This window comes from Lepus europaeus, chromosome 2 (genome assembly GCF_033115175.1).
Source record: "Lepus europaeus isolate LE1 chromosome 2, mLepTim1.pri, whole genome shotgun sequence".
Classification (NCBI taxonomy): domain Eukaryota; kingdom Metazoa; phylum Chordata; class Mammalia; order Lagomorpha; family Leporidae; genus Lepus; species Lepus europaeus.
In genome coordinates, this window is record NC_084828.1 from 52,106,284 (window position 1) to 52,126,120 (window position 19,837).

Sequence of the window (19,837 nt, forward strand, 5' to 3'; positions counted from 1 at the left end):
GAGCCACGCCCTATAGGAATAAGGCCCACAGGGGCCAAGAAGAATCTGAGCAGGTGGGCCGTGCTGGGTTTTCCGCTCCGTCTAGTGGCAACCACGCATTTGTAAGGAAGCCAGGGTTTGGAAGAGCTTCCAGACAGCTTAGCACATGGATATTCCTGGAGGGTAGCACACCCAGAAACACATGGAAGCTCCAGGCCTCTCTCCCTTACCTCACATTTCTGTATCTGCGCCCTTTTTAACATCATTTGTAATAAACAGGTAAAATTGTTTCCTAGCATTCATGAGCTGCTCAAACAAATTAACCTAGCTCAAGAAGGGGGTCATGGGGTCCCACTTTTTAGCAGGTTGATCAGAAGCATAAGCAAAACAAGCTGGGGCTTGCAGGTGTCCACTAAATAGGACATATTGGAAGTGTGGCACTCTGATATGGAATGCAAACATCCCAACTGGTGACTTAATCAGCTGAGCCACAGTGTGCACCCCTGTTTTACATATATGCACATATGCATGAATTTTATTATGTTGAAGTAGTGCTGTACTCTGTGGGATTTCAATTTGCTCAAATGCTTTTTCTGTCTCAGTTGGGATGGTGATGTGATGCCTTTTTCCTTCAACCTGTTAATGTGGTATATTAAAATGATCAATTTTCATATTTAAATCATCCTTGCATTCCATGAATAAATTCCATTTGGTCATGGTGCATAATCCACTTAATATGCCACTGAATTTGGTTTGCCAGTATTTTTTTTGGAGTTTTTTGTATCAATGTTTGTAGGGATATTGGTATATTATTTTCTTCTACTGTCTGGCTTTTAGTATCAAGGTAATGCTGGCTGGCTTCATAAAATGAATCAAAGGGTCTCTCTTCAGATTTTTAGAAAACCTGAGAAGTGCTGGTAGTTCATTAAGAGATTTATATAATGAAATCACTAGGTCCAGGACTTCCTTTTGCCAAGGGGTTTTTGGTTACTGATTAATTCTCCTTCTAGGAATATTCATATTTTCTATTTATGATGAATCAGTCTTGATAGGTTTTGTGTTTCTAGAAATATTTCTATTTCATCTAGGTCATTCAGTTGTTAACTGCAATTATTGATGAAATTCTCATGTCTTTTTTATTTCTGTGGAATTAGTACAAATGTCCCTAATTTTACTTTGTATTTTAATAATTTGAAACTTCTCAGTTTTTTTCTTGGTTAATTTAGAGAATGTTTTGTCAATTCTGTCGATCTTTTCAAAGAACTAACTTAGTTTTATTCATATTCTCTGTTGTTTTTCTATTTTTCATTGCATTTAATTTGTTCTGAGTTGCTCTAATTTGTATTATTTTCTCCTTTTACTAGCTTTGAATTTACTTTGTTCTGTTTTTTTTTTTCACTGTGTTGGGAAGTTATGTTGTTGATCTGAAATCTTTTTTTCCTTTTTAACAAAAGCATTTATGCCTATAAAATTCCGGTTACCTTATTTTTGCTGGGACCCATAAATTATGATGTGCTGTATTTTCATGTTCATTTGTCTCCAAGTATTTCCTAATTTCCTTTGTGATTTTTATTTCATCCATTGTTTCTTTAAGAATACATGTTTATTCACAAATTTGTGGATTTTTCCAGTTTTTCCTTGTTATTGATTTCCAACTTCACCCATTGTGATCTGAGAAGATATTTTGTATGAGATCCATTTTTCAAAAATTTATTGATATTTAAATTTGTGGTCTGACATATGGTCTATCCTGGAAAATGGTCCACACGCAAGTGAGAAGCATTTATATTCTGCTGTTTTCTGGTAAACTGTGTGTGTCTATTATAGCTAGTTATTTTATTTTTCAATTAATTTATTTATTTGAAAGTCAAAGATAGAGAGAAGGAGAAACAGAGAGAGAGAGATCTTCCATCTTCTGATTTACTCCCCAGATGGCCGCAACAGCCAGCCAGGAGCCAAGAGCTTCTTCCAGGTCTCCCAAAAGTGTAGCAGGGGCCCAAGCACTTAGTCCATCTTCCACTGCTTTTCCCAGGCCATAAGCAGGGAGTTGGATCAGAAATGGAGCAGCGCAGACACAAACCAGCAGCTATACCATGATGCCAACCCCAGAGCTAGTTAGTTTATTGCTTTGCTTAAGTTCTCTATCTCTTTACTTATTTCTCTCTGGATGTTCTATCCAGTATTGAGAATGGGAGCTTGTCTTCTCCAACTAATGTTGTAGAACGTTCTGTGTCCCTTTGATTCTATCATTTTCCTTTTAATACTTTATGGCCTTTTATCAGTTGCTTAAATGTTGGTAGTAGCATTTTAAAATCAAGGACATTTTTACGATAGAAAGAAATTTAGATAATTTATACACTGAAGGAAAAGAGAAAGGGAGAATTAAAGAAAACAAAAGTTGATGAGGCAGAGGCAAAATAGCTCAGGAGATGGAAAGGCAGAAAATGGAGGACCCTTGTGGATGAATAGCTTCGGACTGGAGAAGCCCCCACATCTTCCAAGATTGCAAGGACTATGTGTTGTGAATCTCGGTAGGTTTATGAGAAAGAAGCACTAATTGAAGGAAATGATACCTGGTGCTGTTGCATGTCTACATATTGTAGGAGAAGAGTTCATATGGGAGATTTGGGTAAACATCCATTTGAGGTAAATGTCTGGAATAATTGCTAAAGCTAAAACACAAAGTAGATGATCATTTAAAAACTGGGCCAAAGGCCAGCACCATGGCTCAATAGGCTAATCCTCCGCCTGTGGCGCTGACACACTGGGTTCTAGTCCTGGTCGGGGCACTGGATTCTGTCCCGGTTGCCCCTCTTCCAGGACAGCCCTGTGCTATGGTCCGGGAGTGCAGTGGAGGATGGCCCAAGTCCTTGGGCCCTACACCCACACTGGAGACCAGGAGAAGCACCTGGCTCCTGGCTTCAAATCAGTGCGATGCGCCGGCCGCAACGCGCTGGCCTTGGCAGCCATTGGAGGGTGAACCAACAGCAAAAGGAAGACCTTTCTCTCTGTCTCTCTCTCTCTCACTGTCCACTCCGCCTGACAAAAAAAAAAAAAAAATGTGCCAAAAGGAGCAGATTCCATTTCAGGGACAGTTTTTTTGGGGTGCAAGCAAGGATGAGCAGTTCAAAATTTTTTTTTTTAATTTTTATGATTCGCAGTGTAGGTCATGTAAGAAAGGATCTTCTGATTTGTAGGCCCAATTTTTTTATATGAGTTACATGCATTCTTTACCCAAACATGCTACCTTTGACCCTAGGAAAAATAAAATAGTCACCTGGTTATGTGGAACATCCAGCTGGTACTGGCAAATGGTGTGCATACTTAACTTCTGTTTTATAGAGCAGGTTATCACAGTAAAACATGGATGCAAAAAATGGAATTGGAGATGGTAGTGAAAGAATATTTCAGGTAAGAAATAAGTGGACCCATGCTATGTAAAAAAGAAAACAAAAGACTGATCGGATAGTAATAAAGAGAAATGTTATGGGCTAGAAGTCTTTATGGGGTAGAAGAGGAAGTGCAGTAGTTCTCCCTGAGCCAGAGTTTTGCTTATGGTATCAGTTTCCCACAGAAAACTGCAGTTTGAAATATGAACTGGAAAATGCCAAAAGTCATCAATTCACATGTTTTGAACTGCACATCATCCTGAACAGTCGGGTGATATCTCACACTGACTGCCCTATCACATCCTACCCAAAACATGAATCTTCCTTTTGTCTAGCTTAGCCACATGGTATATGCTATCTGCATGTTAGTTGATGCTGCAGGGCATATGGTGAAGCCAAGCATAATGCACACGATGATCCCAAGTGCTCTCAAAACAAAATTATCTGCCTGTATTCTGGTAACATAATCACAAAGTGTGGGTGAAAACCATCTTCTTTGTGAAATAGTTCCACCAGTGCTTCATGCTACAAATAGAAAATACTTGCAATAGGAAGGGTTATTATATAAAGTCCCGGGAACACACCTGGCCTCCTGACTCTGCTGTGAATATGAAAATGTCAAAACTGTATTTTTACCTCCAACACAACCTCATTGCCTCAGTCCCATTGCCAGGGCATTATTAGGTTTACCAAAGCCACATACACCCACCTAGTATTGATCACGTTCTGTCATCGATCGATGCAGACATTAGTCCAAACATAATGCACTGCTGGAAATTGTGTACTGTTGCTGATGTAATAACATTTATCAAATCTGCAGGTGAATTAAAATAAAAAACATAAATGCTTACTAGATCTTGTGGAGTAAAGATATGAATGGTTTTAAAGGTTTTCTGGGATCAGTGGGGAAATTAGGAAATTCATTCATGCAGGAAGACAAATTGGTGCAGAAAGATTTGCCAACATGCTTGATGTCAAGAACTAGAACAAGAACTAGAAGAGGGGGCCAGCCTCTGCCTATGGTATTGGCAACCCATACGAGTGCCAAGTCATGTCCTGGCTGCTACTCTTCCAATCCAGCTCTCTGCTTATGCCCTAGGAAAGCAGTAGAAAATGATTCAAGTCCTTGGGCCCCTGTAATTGCATGGGAGACCTGAAAGAGACTCCTGACTCCTGGCTTCAGATGGCTCAGCTTCAGCTGCTGTGGCCATTTGGAGAATGAACCAGAAGATAGAAGAACTTTCCCTCTGTCTGTCCCTCTATCTGTAACTCTACCTCTCAAATAAATAAATAAACCATTAAAAAAAAAAGAAGAACTAGAAGAAGGGCCGGCACTGTGGTTCAGCAGGTTAAAGCCGTGGCCTGCAGCTCTGGCATCTCATATGGGCACTTGTTCGAGTCATGGATGGTCCACTTCCCATCTGGCTTTCTACTAATGTGCCTGAAAAAGCAGTGGAGGAGAGCCCAAGCACTTGGGCCCCTACACTTATGTGGGAGACCCAGAAGAGATTCCTGGCTTCCACCTGGCCCAATCCTGGCTGTTGTGGCCTTTTGGGGAGTGAACCAGTGGATAGAAGATTCTCTCTCTCTCTGTCTCTCTCTCTCTCTCTCTCTCTCTCTCTCTCTCTCTCTCTGTGTGTGTGTAACCCTTCCTTTCAAATGTATAAATAAATCTTTAAAAAAAACAGAAGAACATATAGTAGGCTATCAAGAAGTATTAACAAATGAGGAATTGGAAGAACTTGTTGAGTCAACTCGAGAGGAAGATGAAGAAGAAATTGAAGCAGAACCAGTGTGGATGGTACCCAAATTTGCCCCAAGTGTTTCAAACAGCACAGACAGTAAAGGACACAATTAAGAAATACAATCCTCAGATGAGATGCAGTATTAAAGTCACCCACATGAATGCTGAAGGATTACAGCCTCTGTAGCTACACTTTGATTAGTTTAAAAGAAACAACTTCCAATTGTGACATAATTCCAAAAGTTTACACACACTCACACACACACACACTCCAAAACAAAAAATCAACTAGCAAGGGTTCCCTGTCAATAGCCTTGTCTCCTTCTGATTTCCAATCACTGACATTGTGAAGACTTAATGACCCAGGATCAACCTGAAATGTGACACAATGCCTGTATCATTTACCTCACTTCATCCTATCACATGGGGATTATATCAAATTACATCATCACAAAAGTAAGAATTACTAGAGTATAATGTCATTTTTACTTTTATAATAGTATATTGTTATAATTGATCAATTTTATTGTTAATTTTTGTTGTTCATCTCTTACTGTATGTAAATTAAATGTTAACATATGTGTGTATGTATAAGTAAAAACACAATTTATGCAAAAGTCAGTACTGTCCTCAGTTTCAAGCATCTGCAACAGTTATAGAACATAGAGCCCACAAATAGGAGGCGGTACAATGATATCTCTGCTTATGAGGGTAAGAGATCTGAAAGAAAAGAAGCGTATAGCCTGAAAGTAAGATCCTGGCTGTGAGGTGACAGAGACACTTCATGCTAGTTTGTAAGAGATGCTTTAGTCAGGAATTTTATTAACTGGTTGTTACGCTGTCAGTAGCTTGAAATCAGCCATGATGGGAGTACTTACCACATAGAAGTGGATAAATGCTACAAATCTGCTTAATGTTTCTCCAGACAGCAGGTTTACCAACACAACACTAAACTGATATATATCTCTGAAGTGAGACTGTTTCAGGGTGAATATTTCCAGGTGTCCACCTGAAAGTCAGTAACTAAAGTAAAAAAAAAATGAAGATTAATATTTATAATTAACTAATGTGACACATTTATGTTTTTCTCTGAGTTAGGCATTATTCCAGTCCCATTTGTTAACTCATCCTCTGTTTACAACAACACCATGAAGTAATACTGTATCTCCATTTTGCTAGGAAGGAAACAGAGGCAAAGCAAGATAGGTAACTTGGCCAATGTCAAACATTGATCAATCATTCATTCATTTTTTTTACACAAATATCTATAAACAGACTACAGTAGACCAGTTACTGTCCCAGAGCTTTGAATATCCAAGAGGACAAAAACTTAAAATAAAAATGTAATGGGAAGAAAAATAAAGACCTCCGTAAAAGAGATGATACATCAGATGCTGTTACTGCTGTAGAGAAAAATAAAGCCTAAGAAGTGGAAGTGAACATGAGAACGGGTCTTAGAATTAAATTGGGTAGATAGGGAAGGGCTCACTGAAAACTGGCATTTGAGTGAAGATGGAAAGAAAGTGAGAGGAAGCAGTGGATACCAAGGGAAAATATTCCAAAGAGTAGCCTGATAGTGAGTGGCCATGCCCTGAGGTTGGAATATTCTATTACTATAGAACTGCAAATAATTCTTTATGCCTAGTGATCACATGCCATTTTCCTACAACAATGACAATTCATGCTGTTGTCTCTTCCGAGTTATTAAGCATGACCCTCTTACTCTGCTGTTAGGATAATAAAAATATATAGTCACCCAATCATTTTGGTTAGGGTGGAGTGTTTAAGGGAAAGGGATGTGGAAGAAGTCAGAGAGTTGATGGAGGCAAAAAGGGGTGCAGATTTTGAATGACAATGGTTTTTATCCTTGGCTACACATGAAAACCATTTAATTTGAAGACCCTTTAAGAATTGCAAGACCTAAGCTGTACCTCAGATCAATTAAATTAGTCTCTTGGGATGGGACACATGCTTCAATATTCCCCAGTTGAATCCAGTGTGCAGCCAAAGTTGGAAAATACCTGAACTATATTTAAAAAGATCATCGTGGTTGCTTTATTGAGAAGAAACTGTAGTGAGGCACAGATAGATGGAGGCAAAAAGAAGAGTTTTGCAATAATCCAGGAAGGAGATGATAATGACTTCCATAAACATATTTGAAGTGTAGTTGATAGGAAGTTGTAAATGCTGTGAAGTGTTTTGATAGTTGACCCAACAGGGTTTTCTGATGAGTTGGATAAAGTATGTAAAAGAAAGAGAAGATTCATGGAAAATTACAATCTATAAAGTTAGATCAATAACATACAATAATTGTTCCTAAAGGTAATTGTATTATAATATTAAGTATCTGATAGACATAAAACTCCTAGAAAAATATTTGATACATAGTGAGTTACCCATAATATCATCTATTATTATTATTATTATTATTATTACTAGAGCATATTTCAAAATATGTCAATAAGTATTTTAAAGTTGTTTTTCTATTGCTTCTTAGTCTGTTTATCCATATAGCTAAAAATAGTTTTGGTTTTCACTATTTAAAAAAACATAGATATTCCCCAGGAATATGAGTATTTAAATAATACATATAAGTTCATGTTAGCATTTCAAAAGCAATGTGAGTCATTTGAAGAGTTTCCTTGAACAAATACAAAGCAAATATTAATTTAAAAATTAAAAGACTCTTTTAAATATTTATGTACTCAAATTACAAATCTAGTAAAGATGGCATTTTACCTTATGCTACTTATTTATTAATAATGAGAACTGTATTATATTAGCACACTTTTCTTGTAAATTGTGTGTAGTGCTTACATTTGTGCTGAGGTATAAGAGTGAAATGAATCTATATCACATTCATTTTGTTTGACAGTGAAAAAATGTAAAATTGAATTTACTCACTATAATAGATGTTTTTATTTTATGAATGTTTCTGCATTTATTCTTATTTCTTTGAAAAGCAGAGAGAGAGAAAGAGATCTTCCATTCACCAATTCATTTCCCAAATGCCAGCAACAGCTGAGGCTGCCCATCTGGGACTCCCATGTGGGTGACAAGAACCCAAGTACCTATGCCATCATCTTTTTCTATTGCCTCCCAGGGCATTAGCAGGAAGTTGGATTAAAAACAAATGAGCCCCTGTGTGAACCAGTACTCTGATAGCAGGAGCTTAACACATGGTGCCATAACACACTCCCAAATAGCTGCTTAAAGCCGTTAAGAGTTACAGAAGAGTCTTCATTAAAAAGAAAAATATATGCAACTTCATGCAGCAGAAGAATGTTATCATTTACCATGAGTGTACCATCCTATTACTAAATACTGTTCTAAAAATAATGAGACATTAAGCATCCAACTATATGAAATTTCATGCACTTAGAATTAAGCACACAAATGGCTGAACTTTTATTTTTAAATTAGGAGTTAGAGCATCAGAATCCAATACCCTAAATTTATTTTTTAAGCCTTTTAATGCTGTATTGCTTAATGTCATTTGTATTACTGGTACCATGAAATTATGTTTTAAATTCTCCTGATTAATTCTCTTTTTAAGTATAAGACTTCACATTGATTCTTCCCATTGTTTTGTAATCTGTAATTATGTTGATAAATCTAGAATTTCCATGCATTCTCCAGTACTCCTCTGTTGTCATTCCTGTCTCCTTGTTTGGACCATCCAGAAGGTTTTGGATGTACAGAACTGAACATTCAACCCAAAACTTGTGTTTCCCAACCATACCTGGAAATCAAAATTACCTTCAGAGAGATATTTTTATAAGATATGCAGACACAAGCAGGGACCTTCTTCAAAACCTTCACTGGGGAATTCTGATACTCTTCAAGTGATGCTTCATCAAGATGATAGCATGTGAGACATGTTGCCCAAAATGCCAGCCAAAACATCTTTACATTTTTTCTTAGCTTTGTGTAAATGCAGCAAACCAGTAGCAAATGTAGAATACCATCACAGAAACCTGAGCAAAAGTTATTAAAAAAATAATAAAGCAAATTTAGTAGTAAGCTTGGTAAGCTAAAGCTATGTTATATTCAGTTCAGTTTGGGCTCTTAAAATGTAATTCTAAAATTCATGTACCATGTTTCACAAATCCCTATGTATTCCTTTTCTTCCTAGATTTTTAGGTATATGAAAAATGATATTTTAAGCTTCTTTTTGATTGAAATTTCTGATTCCATTCTTGATGGCTTCTCCCATCTATTTCTAAAAATACAACTCTGCCTCACTTAAATTCAAAATCCATGATAACTATGAGAGAAAGTCTTTTAAAGATTTAACAAGTATTCTTTGGGAAATTGTAATAAGATTTTCCACTAGGGAAACCACTGAACCAAGATGATTTTCAATAAAAAGATATACTGACATTATTCAATAGTTATTTTAAAACAAGAGTGTCTTGGTACTTTTGAATAAATAAATAACCCTAACCATTTCTTTTTCAAATTCAAGAACATTTTAAAAAACCACAGTGAAATCAACTTTCCGATTTAGAAACATAAAAACTGAATTTTAACTTTAAACTTAAGTTGTATGTGAAATCCTCCAAGGACTGTTTTCTACAGTCATTTGTAAATCGTCTGTTCAGAACTCAATATGCATTTTCCCATAAATATTTCTTTTTATGATATTATTTAAATCCCTAGGCAGACCCATAAAAACTTTTTAAATACAGCTTACAGCTAAAGGATGTAACTTCCAATAGGGAAGAGGACCGGGAATTTCCTTCAAAAAATGAAAAAGTGTGTTTTCCTCCCTTCTACATGACTTGCCCGAGGCAAAAAAAAAAAATTTAAGGCCACTTTTCTAGCTTATCTACTTCTTTCTTCATGTTTTCAATCCAGACTCTGAAATATCCAACTCTTACTGTTATACCTGTGAATCCCACATGGTAGTAACATATATTCCTCATCTTCCTTGCCTCGAGGCCAGGCTTTTTTCCACTGCAGGAAAATCACCTGTAACTTGGACTCTCACCCCACTGTAATCATTTTTACTAATATTTATTCATTTTCTTCCCAATTATTTGAAAAGCAGAGAGACAAAGAGAGAGAGACAGAACAACTGTCAGCTAGTTCACTCCCCGAAGTGCCCACACACACACACACACACACAGGACAGGGTAAAGATAAAGCCAAGAGCCTGGGATTCAATCAAGGTTTCCCACGTGGGTGATAGGGACCCAAATCCTTGAGCCATCACCACTGCATACCAGTGTACTCATTAACAGGAAGCTGGACTTTGAAAAGTAGCCTGGATTTGAATTCCATCACTCCCTAGCTGAGTCTTAACCATGGAAACAAACATCCACCCTTACTCTACTTGGCTCTAATCCTCCCTTTCTCTTATTGGCTTAGCCCTAGTTGGATATTAAATTAGATTACATCATACAAATAGTGACTCATGAATTCTATTCAAATTCCTCTAGATGAGTTTGTATCCTGTATATGCATTTCTGACCCAAATAGATTTTTTTTATTTTTTTAAAGATTTATTTATTATTTGAAAGGCAAAGTTACAGAGAGGCAGAGGCAGAGAGAGAAAGAGAGGTCTTCTATCCACAGGTTCACTCCCCAAGTGGCCACAATGACCCAATTTGAAGCCAGAAGCCAGGAGCTTCTTCTGGGTCTCCCATGTGGGTGCAGGGGCCCAAGAACTTGGGCCATCTTCTACTGCTTTCCCAGGCCATAGCAGAGAGCTGGATCAGAAGTGGAGCAGCTGGGACTCAAACTGGCGATCACGCGGAATGCCAGCACTGCTGATGGCGGCTTTCCCCACTATGCTACAGCGCTGGCCCCCCAAATGGAATTTTAATTGTGGAATTTCAGGTTACAAAGCAAAAGGAAATGAAACATATAGACAGTGCAGATGGGGATATCTTTGGACAAAGGGACAATCAGTAACCTGGAGGTCAACTCCTCTGTTGTATGGTTCTTTATTGATGCTCATCTTCTGTCTCTTATGAATCCATTGCATTTCTGGCAACATCTTTCCTCAGAATGACCTCTAGCAATACAGAAGGAGGGATCAAGAGAGTAAGAGTCTTCTGTATGTATGCCTCAGTCTTTTTGTAAACCATTTAGTAAGGTGCATTTCCTGTAGAGCCATTTTATAGCTCAAGTTAGAGGCTTGCTAGTAATAATTTTGTAAGACATCAGGTAAGCCTTCTATTTTTGTCATTCTTCTTTGAATGACCAGTGCTATTTCATGCAACTTAAGGTTAGTGAACCAAAAAAGTCTTTTGACATACATGTGAACCAAACTTTGATTGTTTCCCTTTAGAATTTAAACTGCCATAAGCAATCTTTGAAAGTGGGTTTATTTGTTACAAGTAACCAAGGCACCGCTTTGTGAACTGGATCCTCTGTACATATTAGTGAAATGAGTGATATGCACTTTTTATTAATTCTACTCAAGAAGCGCAACTTACCATGTACTGAGTGTCATATTGTTTATCATTCATAGTCAATGTTTTTAGGACGCTGACTAGAATTACATGCTGTATGTAGAGTGTTGCGCATTTTTCAGCAATGAAGTTAGAACACAATGATTTACTCTGTAAGTCACAGATCTTTAAAAGTCCCTATGGCTATTTGGTTGTTGTACTTGACATGACCATGATTCTCCAGTGGAGATCTAGAATGGAACATAGTAAAAAAATAGATGAAAGGCACTTAGTCTCCTTTTCCTCATGCTGCAGCAAAAATGTAAGAATCTGGTAGCCATAAACAAAGAGTGTGGCACTCAAAAGTGGAAATGACTGCAAGTGTAGCAAGATCCTGATACATCCTACTTATTCATGATCTGCTCAGAGAAATCTCCTATAATAAATTTTTCCATTTAAAAAATCAAGAAAATGCCTTACAACTTACAAAAAGTTTAAAGAGTTCCACCATTTTTGAAAGAAACATAAGTAAATTTGTGTCAGTTCTAGCCAGCAAATAACTCTTTAGTATCTACTATGTCCCAGGAAGATTACTAGATCCTGGGATTACAAGGATGAACAAAACAATATATGCTCACTGCCACAGATGACATCATTTTCAAATCCGTGGAAGACAAATACACATACAAAATGGTTTTAGCTAATGCTGGCATAGACAGCACTTTAAATGCAATAAAAAAAAAAAAAATACTTGGTCCAACTTATTCCTCCACTTTCCTGACAAGTCCTCTCTTCCTTCTAGTCAGTCATGGGTCTTGCTGGCTCTATCTCTAAAATACACTGTAGATGGGGTTCAAGTCACCAATATCACTCTCCTGAATTACTCTACTGGCTTCCAAATTGCTTCCATTCTCTAAGCTCAAATATATCATTAAACTATAAGTCTTCTGTAGATTTCAGTCTCTTTGTAGTGGGCCCACCTGATTTTGCACCTACCTGCATTGCCACTAGTCCCCTTAACTCTCTGTCACTCAACAAGCTCCTGAGGGCCTTAGCCTTTACTGCTCATGCATACCAAATGCATCCATAACTTAAGCCACTTATGTATGTTCGGAACTATTTACTATTCATAGCACTCTATTTTATTTATATTATAGTTCATCATTATTTAACATTATCTCATTCTTTTTTTAACCTATTTATTCTGTCTCCCTGCCTTCAATTAAATGTAGATCCCCCCTGCCTCCAATTAAATGTAGGTACAACTAGAGCAGGCATCTTTCTCTTTTGCTTCCCAAGTTGATCCTTAACATCTTTGACAATAACAGGCCCATAGTAGATACTCAATTAGTGGCATTTGAAAGAATGAATGTGGAGATCTACAAGGGCCTCTTAGAAGAGGTGATATGTGTCAATGAAAAAAACAGGTGAAAACTAGAAAGATACTCCAGGGATAGTGAACTGTCTAAATAAAAAAAAATCATATGCTGTAAGTGAATTGTGCATAAAATTTTTGAAATAAAATAAGAATGTGAGATTAAACTAAAGATATAAACAAAGATCAGGTCTTTGTATTCATGCTGAAGACACTGGATTTTATTTTGTCATCAAAAATCATTAAAGGATTTTATATGAGTGGCAGGAAGAGATTTTATGTTTTCATAGGATATAAACATACTTTTTAAAAACAACTTTTTAGAAAATAATGTGATGGCTTCAGGACATCATGGCACTCACCTTACACTTGTCTTGAGCTCAGCTTAAGATGAATGGATGCTGAGAGGCTTCAGTGTGAGTACAACCCATGAGCCAGGGCCTTGGAAACCATTGGGACAAGTTTGCATTAGTGCAGAGATGATGTGACAGGTCAGTGACTGCTCTGATCTGGTGGATGCTGTGCTAGAGGGCCTGATGGAGCTCTGCAGCTCTCAGGAATAGCAGACCTTATTATGTATGGCTTTCAGAAACCCCTTCCAGTCGGGCTTGGCTTCCTGTCACGTAGAGGGTAAACTCTGTTTCTCAGCAGTCAGGTTGAGAGAGTGAAGGAAGAGAAGGATGAAGACAAACTGAATTCCAGCTACTAAGCTCGGGGATGCAGTGTGTAAATATGCCACATTCACTCTTTTTCATTTGAATCTGCCTTCCTAGGAAGAAACCATATGTCATAAAAAAAATCATAGTTTCTTTTTGATTAATCTCCAGTAGGAAGCCCAAAGATATTAAATCTTGGTGCTCTCACATTTTTCTTTTCCCCTCATAAACAATTCAATTCAATTTGAATTAATATTTATCGAGCGTTGACACAATGCGTGGCAGTACAGTGGATGCTGTAATAGAACTGCTACATAAAAGGGATGAAACCCATGTCCTACCTTAAGAAAACATTCTATTTTATTCAAGACAATAGGAATAATATAGCAAGAGCAACCACTGCACTACAAAATAATATCAAAGGTTATTTAATTCAGTCAGCATGCATTATTAACCATCTTCCATATTCAAGGGAAACAGTATATCCTAAACAAAACTAGAGGAGGATATGTTAGTAAAGACTAGAAAAAGTAATATAGATTTTGTTCGAAGCAGTAAGTTGGATCATTTGTAGAGAAATGCATTTGTGCCGTACCTCATGTATGAATAAATGGGCCTATTTTTTTTCAGCCAGACATAGACAAATGGATCCTCATTTGTTAGAGTTGTTATTTGTTTATTTTGGTTTAATGGCCCTAGAGGTCTTTTAGAACTTGTTTTATTGGGCCAAATTTTATTGCCCAAACCAGCCATACTGAGATAAATCTTGGGCCAGCTTGTTTTCAAAAATATGCTGATAGATAATAATATAGACACTGCAATTAGATTACAAGGGTTCAAATCCTAAATCCACCACTTACAAGATTATTAAATTTCTTTGTCCTTCAATTTGACCATCTACATGATGAAGACAATAACTGCACATTGGATTAAACTGAGACAATACCTGTAAAGAGGTTAGACTGTGGTGGCTGTGTGGTATTTAATGAATGTTAACTTTTTTTGCCGCAGAATGAGATGGCAGCAACTAAGGTATGCATTCCCAAAGACTTGAAAGAGCTTCTCTTTCATCAAACCCACATTTTATAAATAAAAGATAGGGAAATAGATACATAGATATATAGATAAACAGTTTTGGATTGGGGTTCCTGTGAAACATGTTATGGCCGTCACTGCGGCTCACTTGGCTAATCCCCCACCTGCAGCGCCGGCACCTCAGTTCTAGTCCTGGTTGGGGTGCCGAATTCTGTCCCGGTTGCTCCTCTTCCAGTCCAGCTCTCTGCTGTGGCCCAGGAAGGCAGTGGAGGATGGCCCAAGTGCTTGCCCTGCACCCGCATGAGAGACCAGGAGGAAGCAGCTGGCTCCTGGCTTTGGATCGGCGCAGTGCACCGGCCATAGTGGCCATTTAGGGGGTGAACCAACGGAAGGAAGACCTTTCTCTCTCTGTGTCTCTCTCACTAACTCTGCCTATCAAAAAAAGAAGAAGAAGAAGGAGGAGGAGGAGGAGGAGGAGGAGGAGGAGAAAAGAAACATGTTATAACAAAGATTTGCATGCAGGAACTCTATTGGAGAGATGTGAGGATCTACTCCTTTATTCCTAATGCTTCTAGACTTTTGGAGGTTGGTAGCTCTTAGCAGAGGCACCTTTTCTGGGAATTGCACTTGGTTGGAAAAAGCTTTCATACTTCTGTCCGTGGATCCTTTACTAGGGCAGCCTAAATACAATAAATGATTGGTGTGGGAGCACGTGGGCATGGCACTTCTTCCTTAGTTTAGACCAGCGTTGAAGGGTTAACCTAGATCCAGAACATCACAGAGAATGGATGGAGGCCTTTGTGCTGAACGCACTGTCTTTAAATTTCTGTTCAATCCTGCTTTCTTCTCTTCCTCACAGGTGATGATCCTGAAAGTGTAATCAGGGATCAGGATGTAATGAAATTAATGTTTTTAGGTTTGACCATACACATTGTCTATCCTTATTTTGAAATGTGTAAGAATACTAATACAGTGTGGCTCAGTGCTGCTGCTTAATTCATGTTAACACTCCTGCATTTTACCCATCAGAACTTTGTACCATTAGTGCATATATCAAACTAGCGAAAAAATAAAGCTTCCTATCTTTGTGCTATTATGAAAATAGTTTTGACTCCATGTATTCTGAAAACATTTTGGCCAAACTATATAGTCCTATGAGAGAAGATGGAGAAAGTATCTTAGATTCTTTTCATATAGCAAAGTCTCATTTGTAAATGATACCACTTATCATTATTAGAAACATGATTGCAATTTGGTTGATATGAAAGCAATTAATCCATACAAACACTAGTGATAATACTATTTAAAATAACTAATTTTAAAAGCCTGCCTAATAGCCAAAAAGTGGAAGTAACCAAATATCCATCAACTGGTGAGAGAGTAAACAGCAAAAATAGAAAATTATTTGGCAATAATAATAAAGTACTGGTATATACAACAATGTGGATAGACCTTGAAAATATTATGTTAAATCAATGAAGTCACAAAAGACCACATATTGCATGATTCTGTTTATAAGAAATACGCAGAATAGTTCAATTCGTAGACAGAAAATAGATTGGTGCTTGGGTAGGACCTCAGGATGTATTGAAGAAAGCAGGAAGCACTTACTAGTAATTATGTAGCTCTAAAATTTATCTTGGTCATGCCTGAACAACTCTACAAGCACACTGAAAACAGTTGAATTGTATACTTTGAAAGGACAAATTGTATGGTGTGCGAATTATCTCTCAAGAAAGCTGTTAAAAATATTTTTTTGCTTTTAGCCACCCTCAGATAGGTGCGAAATTAAATTTCACTTTGGTACTAAGTAATTGTTTCTCTTTATGTATAAAGGAACTTATGTTGACAGCTGATTTTTCAGGGGTATCAAAGAAGAATTTTCTGAATTATCCTAAAATTACAAAGACTAAAAATTATGAGGATATGTAAAATCATAACTATCATTAAGGGTAAGCCAGGAAATGTGCTGCATGTTTTAGATTTGATTCTCCCTACAACCTATGTTAGATGACTCCTATCCCATTGTACATATAAGGAAACTGAGGCATTCTTGAATTTTCAAATGGTTCATTAATATGTTCTACTATTTAGTCCGTCATTTGCAGCAAAATGAATGAATCTGGATGACATCCAGTTAAATGAAATAAGCAGACACAGAAAGACATGTTTTCCTCCATATATGGGAGACAAAATTAAATCACTATATGAACACAGAATGATAATTCCAGGAGGTTTGGAGGGGTGAGAGGTATAGAAGTAGTTTAGATTTAAAATATAAGGGAATCTGCATGTGCTTCATTAATTGTGACAAATATACTAATGTAATATTAATAATAAATGCAGCCAGCTGTAGGGTATATAGGAACTCTACTACTTAGTAATTTTTGTTTTGTAAAATTAAAACTGTTGTGAAATAAAAAGTTTCTTTAACAAAAAGAAATCCTGCTTGACATGAACTGGAGGCAGCTTCATTTTCTAATAGATAAAAGAGCCACTTTTTAAAATTTAGCATAATCCTTTTTTATGCTTTAATTCTACTCATGGGTATTGAGATTCCTAATAGAGGGAGGTAGGGTACATGATAGAAGAGGTAGATCTCATCTAATAGTGCACTGTCTAAGAAGATGGATTAGGAACATAAAGAGCTAATAACACCAAAGATTTTCTTTGCTAGGTTATCTTTTACACATTAATTATACAGAAGAGCCTACTTAAATGGATACTCTTTCTGTAAGCGTGTTTCTTTTAAGAGAAAGTTCTTTTCCTTTCTTTGCATTTGCATTGGGAGATATTATCACAGAGCTATTGTAGAGATAGGTTGATATTATAGGACAAAGTTTATTTCATTTGTAGTGTAAGCTGCTTCATTTAACTGACCAATGAATCTTTATCCTTTGAGAGACTGTGTCACTGTGATACGTGCAGATAGTCCCTGTGTGTAAGCTACACTATGGTGTTAAATCAGACCTCCATGAAAAGCTTTAAATTTAAAAGAAATTAAGATGCTTTTATTTGCGCCTAATGTATACAATGTATGGTAATAAAGACCTGCTGTCTATGTTGAGATACTCATTTTTACTATCATTCATAAATAAGCTTTTCCTTCTATATGAAAACAGCTTGAGCATTTTCATCTTTCGCTATACTCCATTAGAAACAGCGATCTCCAAATAACTTAGTAGAATACTATGCATTACTTTTCAGACTTAAAATATTGTTATTTTCATCTTCTCTAATTTCAAGGGTACTGTTTGTAGCTGGTCTTATTGGTGCATATACCTTACACAGATGACAATTCTATATATTTTACTCATTTTAAAAATGTTATTTTTAGACTAGGGTAAAAGAAATAAGATGGGATTGACTACTATGTATCAATAATAGTGCTTGGCTCATTATGTATGTTACAGTATTTGATACAGTCCTCCCAAACAGGAGCTAAAAGAGTCCAGTTTTCCATCAGTTGCCAAATTCTTTTTTATTTTCCTTATATGATGAAAAAAATTTTTTTTAAATCTAGTCATTTTGTTTACTTGTTTTTTTAGATTTCTCTTGTAATTTTCATGGGTGGGGAACATCTGACCCTCAGGTCTTAAAAGGCCCATGAAATCATTTGGTCTGGCCTTGCCAAGGCACTTGCAGGCAGGACTTGAAGCTCAATAAATCTATAGCAGGTTAATTTTCAAGTTGATAATTTCGTATGACCTGTGAATGATATTGTAAATATTCAATTGACCCTTGACCAAAAAAAAAAAAAAAAATCCCACTATTTTTTTCTCCTGAACCTGGCCTGACTACAGTTTTCACGGGATTTCCTGTTGCCGTACCAGTTTGTCATTCCCCAGTTCTGACCACCACTACGGCTGGTTAACAGTTTACGACGATGGAAAGTGGATTCTGTTTTCCCAGTAGCCTTGTCTCTTTACTTAACTTTAGTTCCCTAAAGCTTTTGAAATGATTTTTTTTTTCTGGAAGTTATTTTGGTTGGTTTCCTTCTGTTCTGTTTAGAGTTCTTTGCTCCCCTCTAGATTTTCCCTTTCCATTCAATGTCAAACGACCTCTTACATTCTTTTATGAACACCATGGATGGTTGGCAGATTTGAAGCTTACCTTTATTATAGGAACTAGGAAAGTGAATTCAGTGGTTTTATGTAATGCATACAAACAGTGAATTAAACAAATGAATTTATACAATTGTTATTCTCTTGCAGAAACATGATGGCCACTTTACAGTCATCCAGCTGGTCGGGATGCTCCGAGGCATTGCGTCGGGCATGAAATACCTTTCTGACATGGGTTACGTGCATCGAGACCTAGCAGCAAGGAATATATTGGTCAACAGCAACTTAGTGTGCAAAGTTTCTGATTTTGGTCTCTCCCGGGTGCTGGAAGATGACCCAGAAGCTGCTTATACAACAACTGTAAGTTTATATGCCCTTTACCAATGCTTCATTCATTTTTAATGTGGTGATTGGAGTAATTCTGCTTTTGTTTCCTCATACTGCTTTCATTTATCATTTTCTGAATTCACTGTGATTGTTTAATTAAGAAATATTTTCCATTTCTGAGTGCCTGTTAACAAACAAAACCAGCATCTCCTATCTGATTATTTTCTCTTGTGCTGGGACGCTAACGCCATGCTTGCGGTCCCACTCGTGATCTCCCTCACAGCAAGTCTGCCTTTGCCTGTGGCATTCATGAAGCTTCAGTGGTGATTTTCTTTAACTGGAGTTCTGGGTCAGCCAGTAGTGTGACTAATTAATCATTCAGGGATCATAAAGAACCAGTGCTAGTGAAATGATATCTTTAAAAATATTATGGAATGATTGGCTCATACTGAAACAATGTAACTCTATTTGGAGATATACAATTATTCTCTAAGCAACTTGCTAAGTGGTATTTGGTGAAAATGTTAGCAGAAATAAAAATTTAAAACTTTAGAACAAGACTGCCTTCTGCAAATTATACTACACCAATGTGACCTGGGGATGGTTTAGCTATTTCTGAATGACCCAAAAATAATTTATTTCTATTGATCGCTTCTTATTGTTTTAAGGAATTCAGTATCAAAGTCTCTGTTCAGCAATTTTAAAGCTATTAGTTTGTAAAAATACACTATCTTTGGTTAGTTTTTAAAACCTCACGATTGATTCATTTGACAGTTTCAATGAAAAATATCAGAAAGCTATTGAAAATGTGTTTATTCTGTTCTTTTTTTTCCAACCTTACACATTATTTTATGGCATGCAACTCTA

At 36.9% G+C, this 19,837-nt stretch overlaps 1 protein-coding gene across 1 annotated transcript in view; it reads left to right on the top strand.

Annotated features, from left to right (window-relative positions):
• The window catches only part of EPHA6 (EPH receptor A6), a 1,087,270-nt gene that overhangs the window by 952,598 nt on the left and 114,835 nt on the right, over nucleotides 1-19,837 (top strand). Inside the window, exon 14 of the mRNA XM_062206703.1 lies at nucleotides 18,794-19,003. Within this exon, the coding sequence (XP_062062687.1) occupies nucleotides 18,794-19,003 (210 nt within the window). The remainder of the gene's footprint in view (nucleotides 1-18,793; nucleotides 19,004-19,837) is intronic.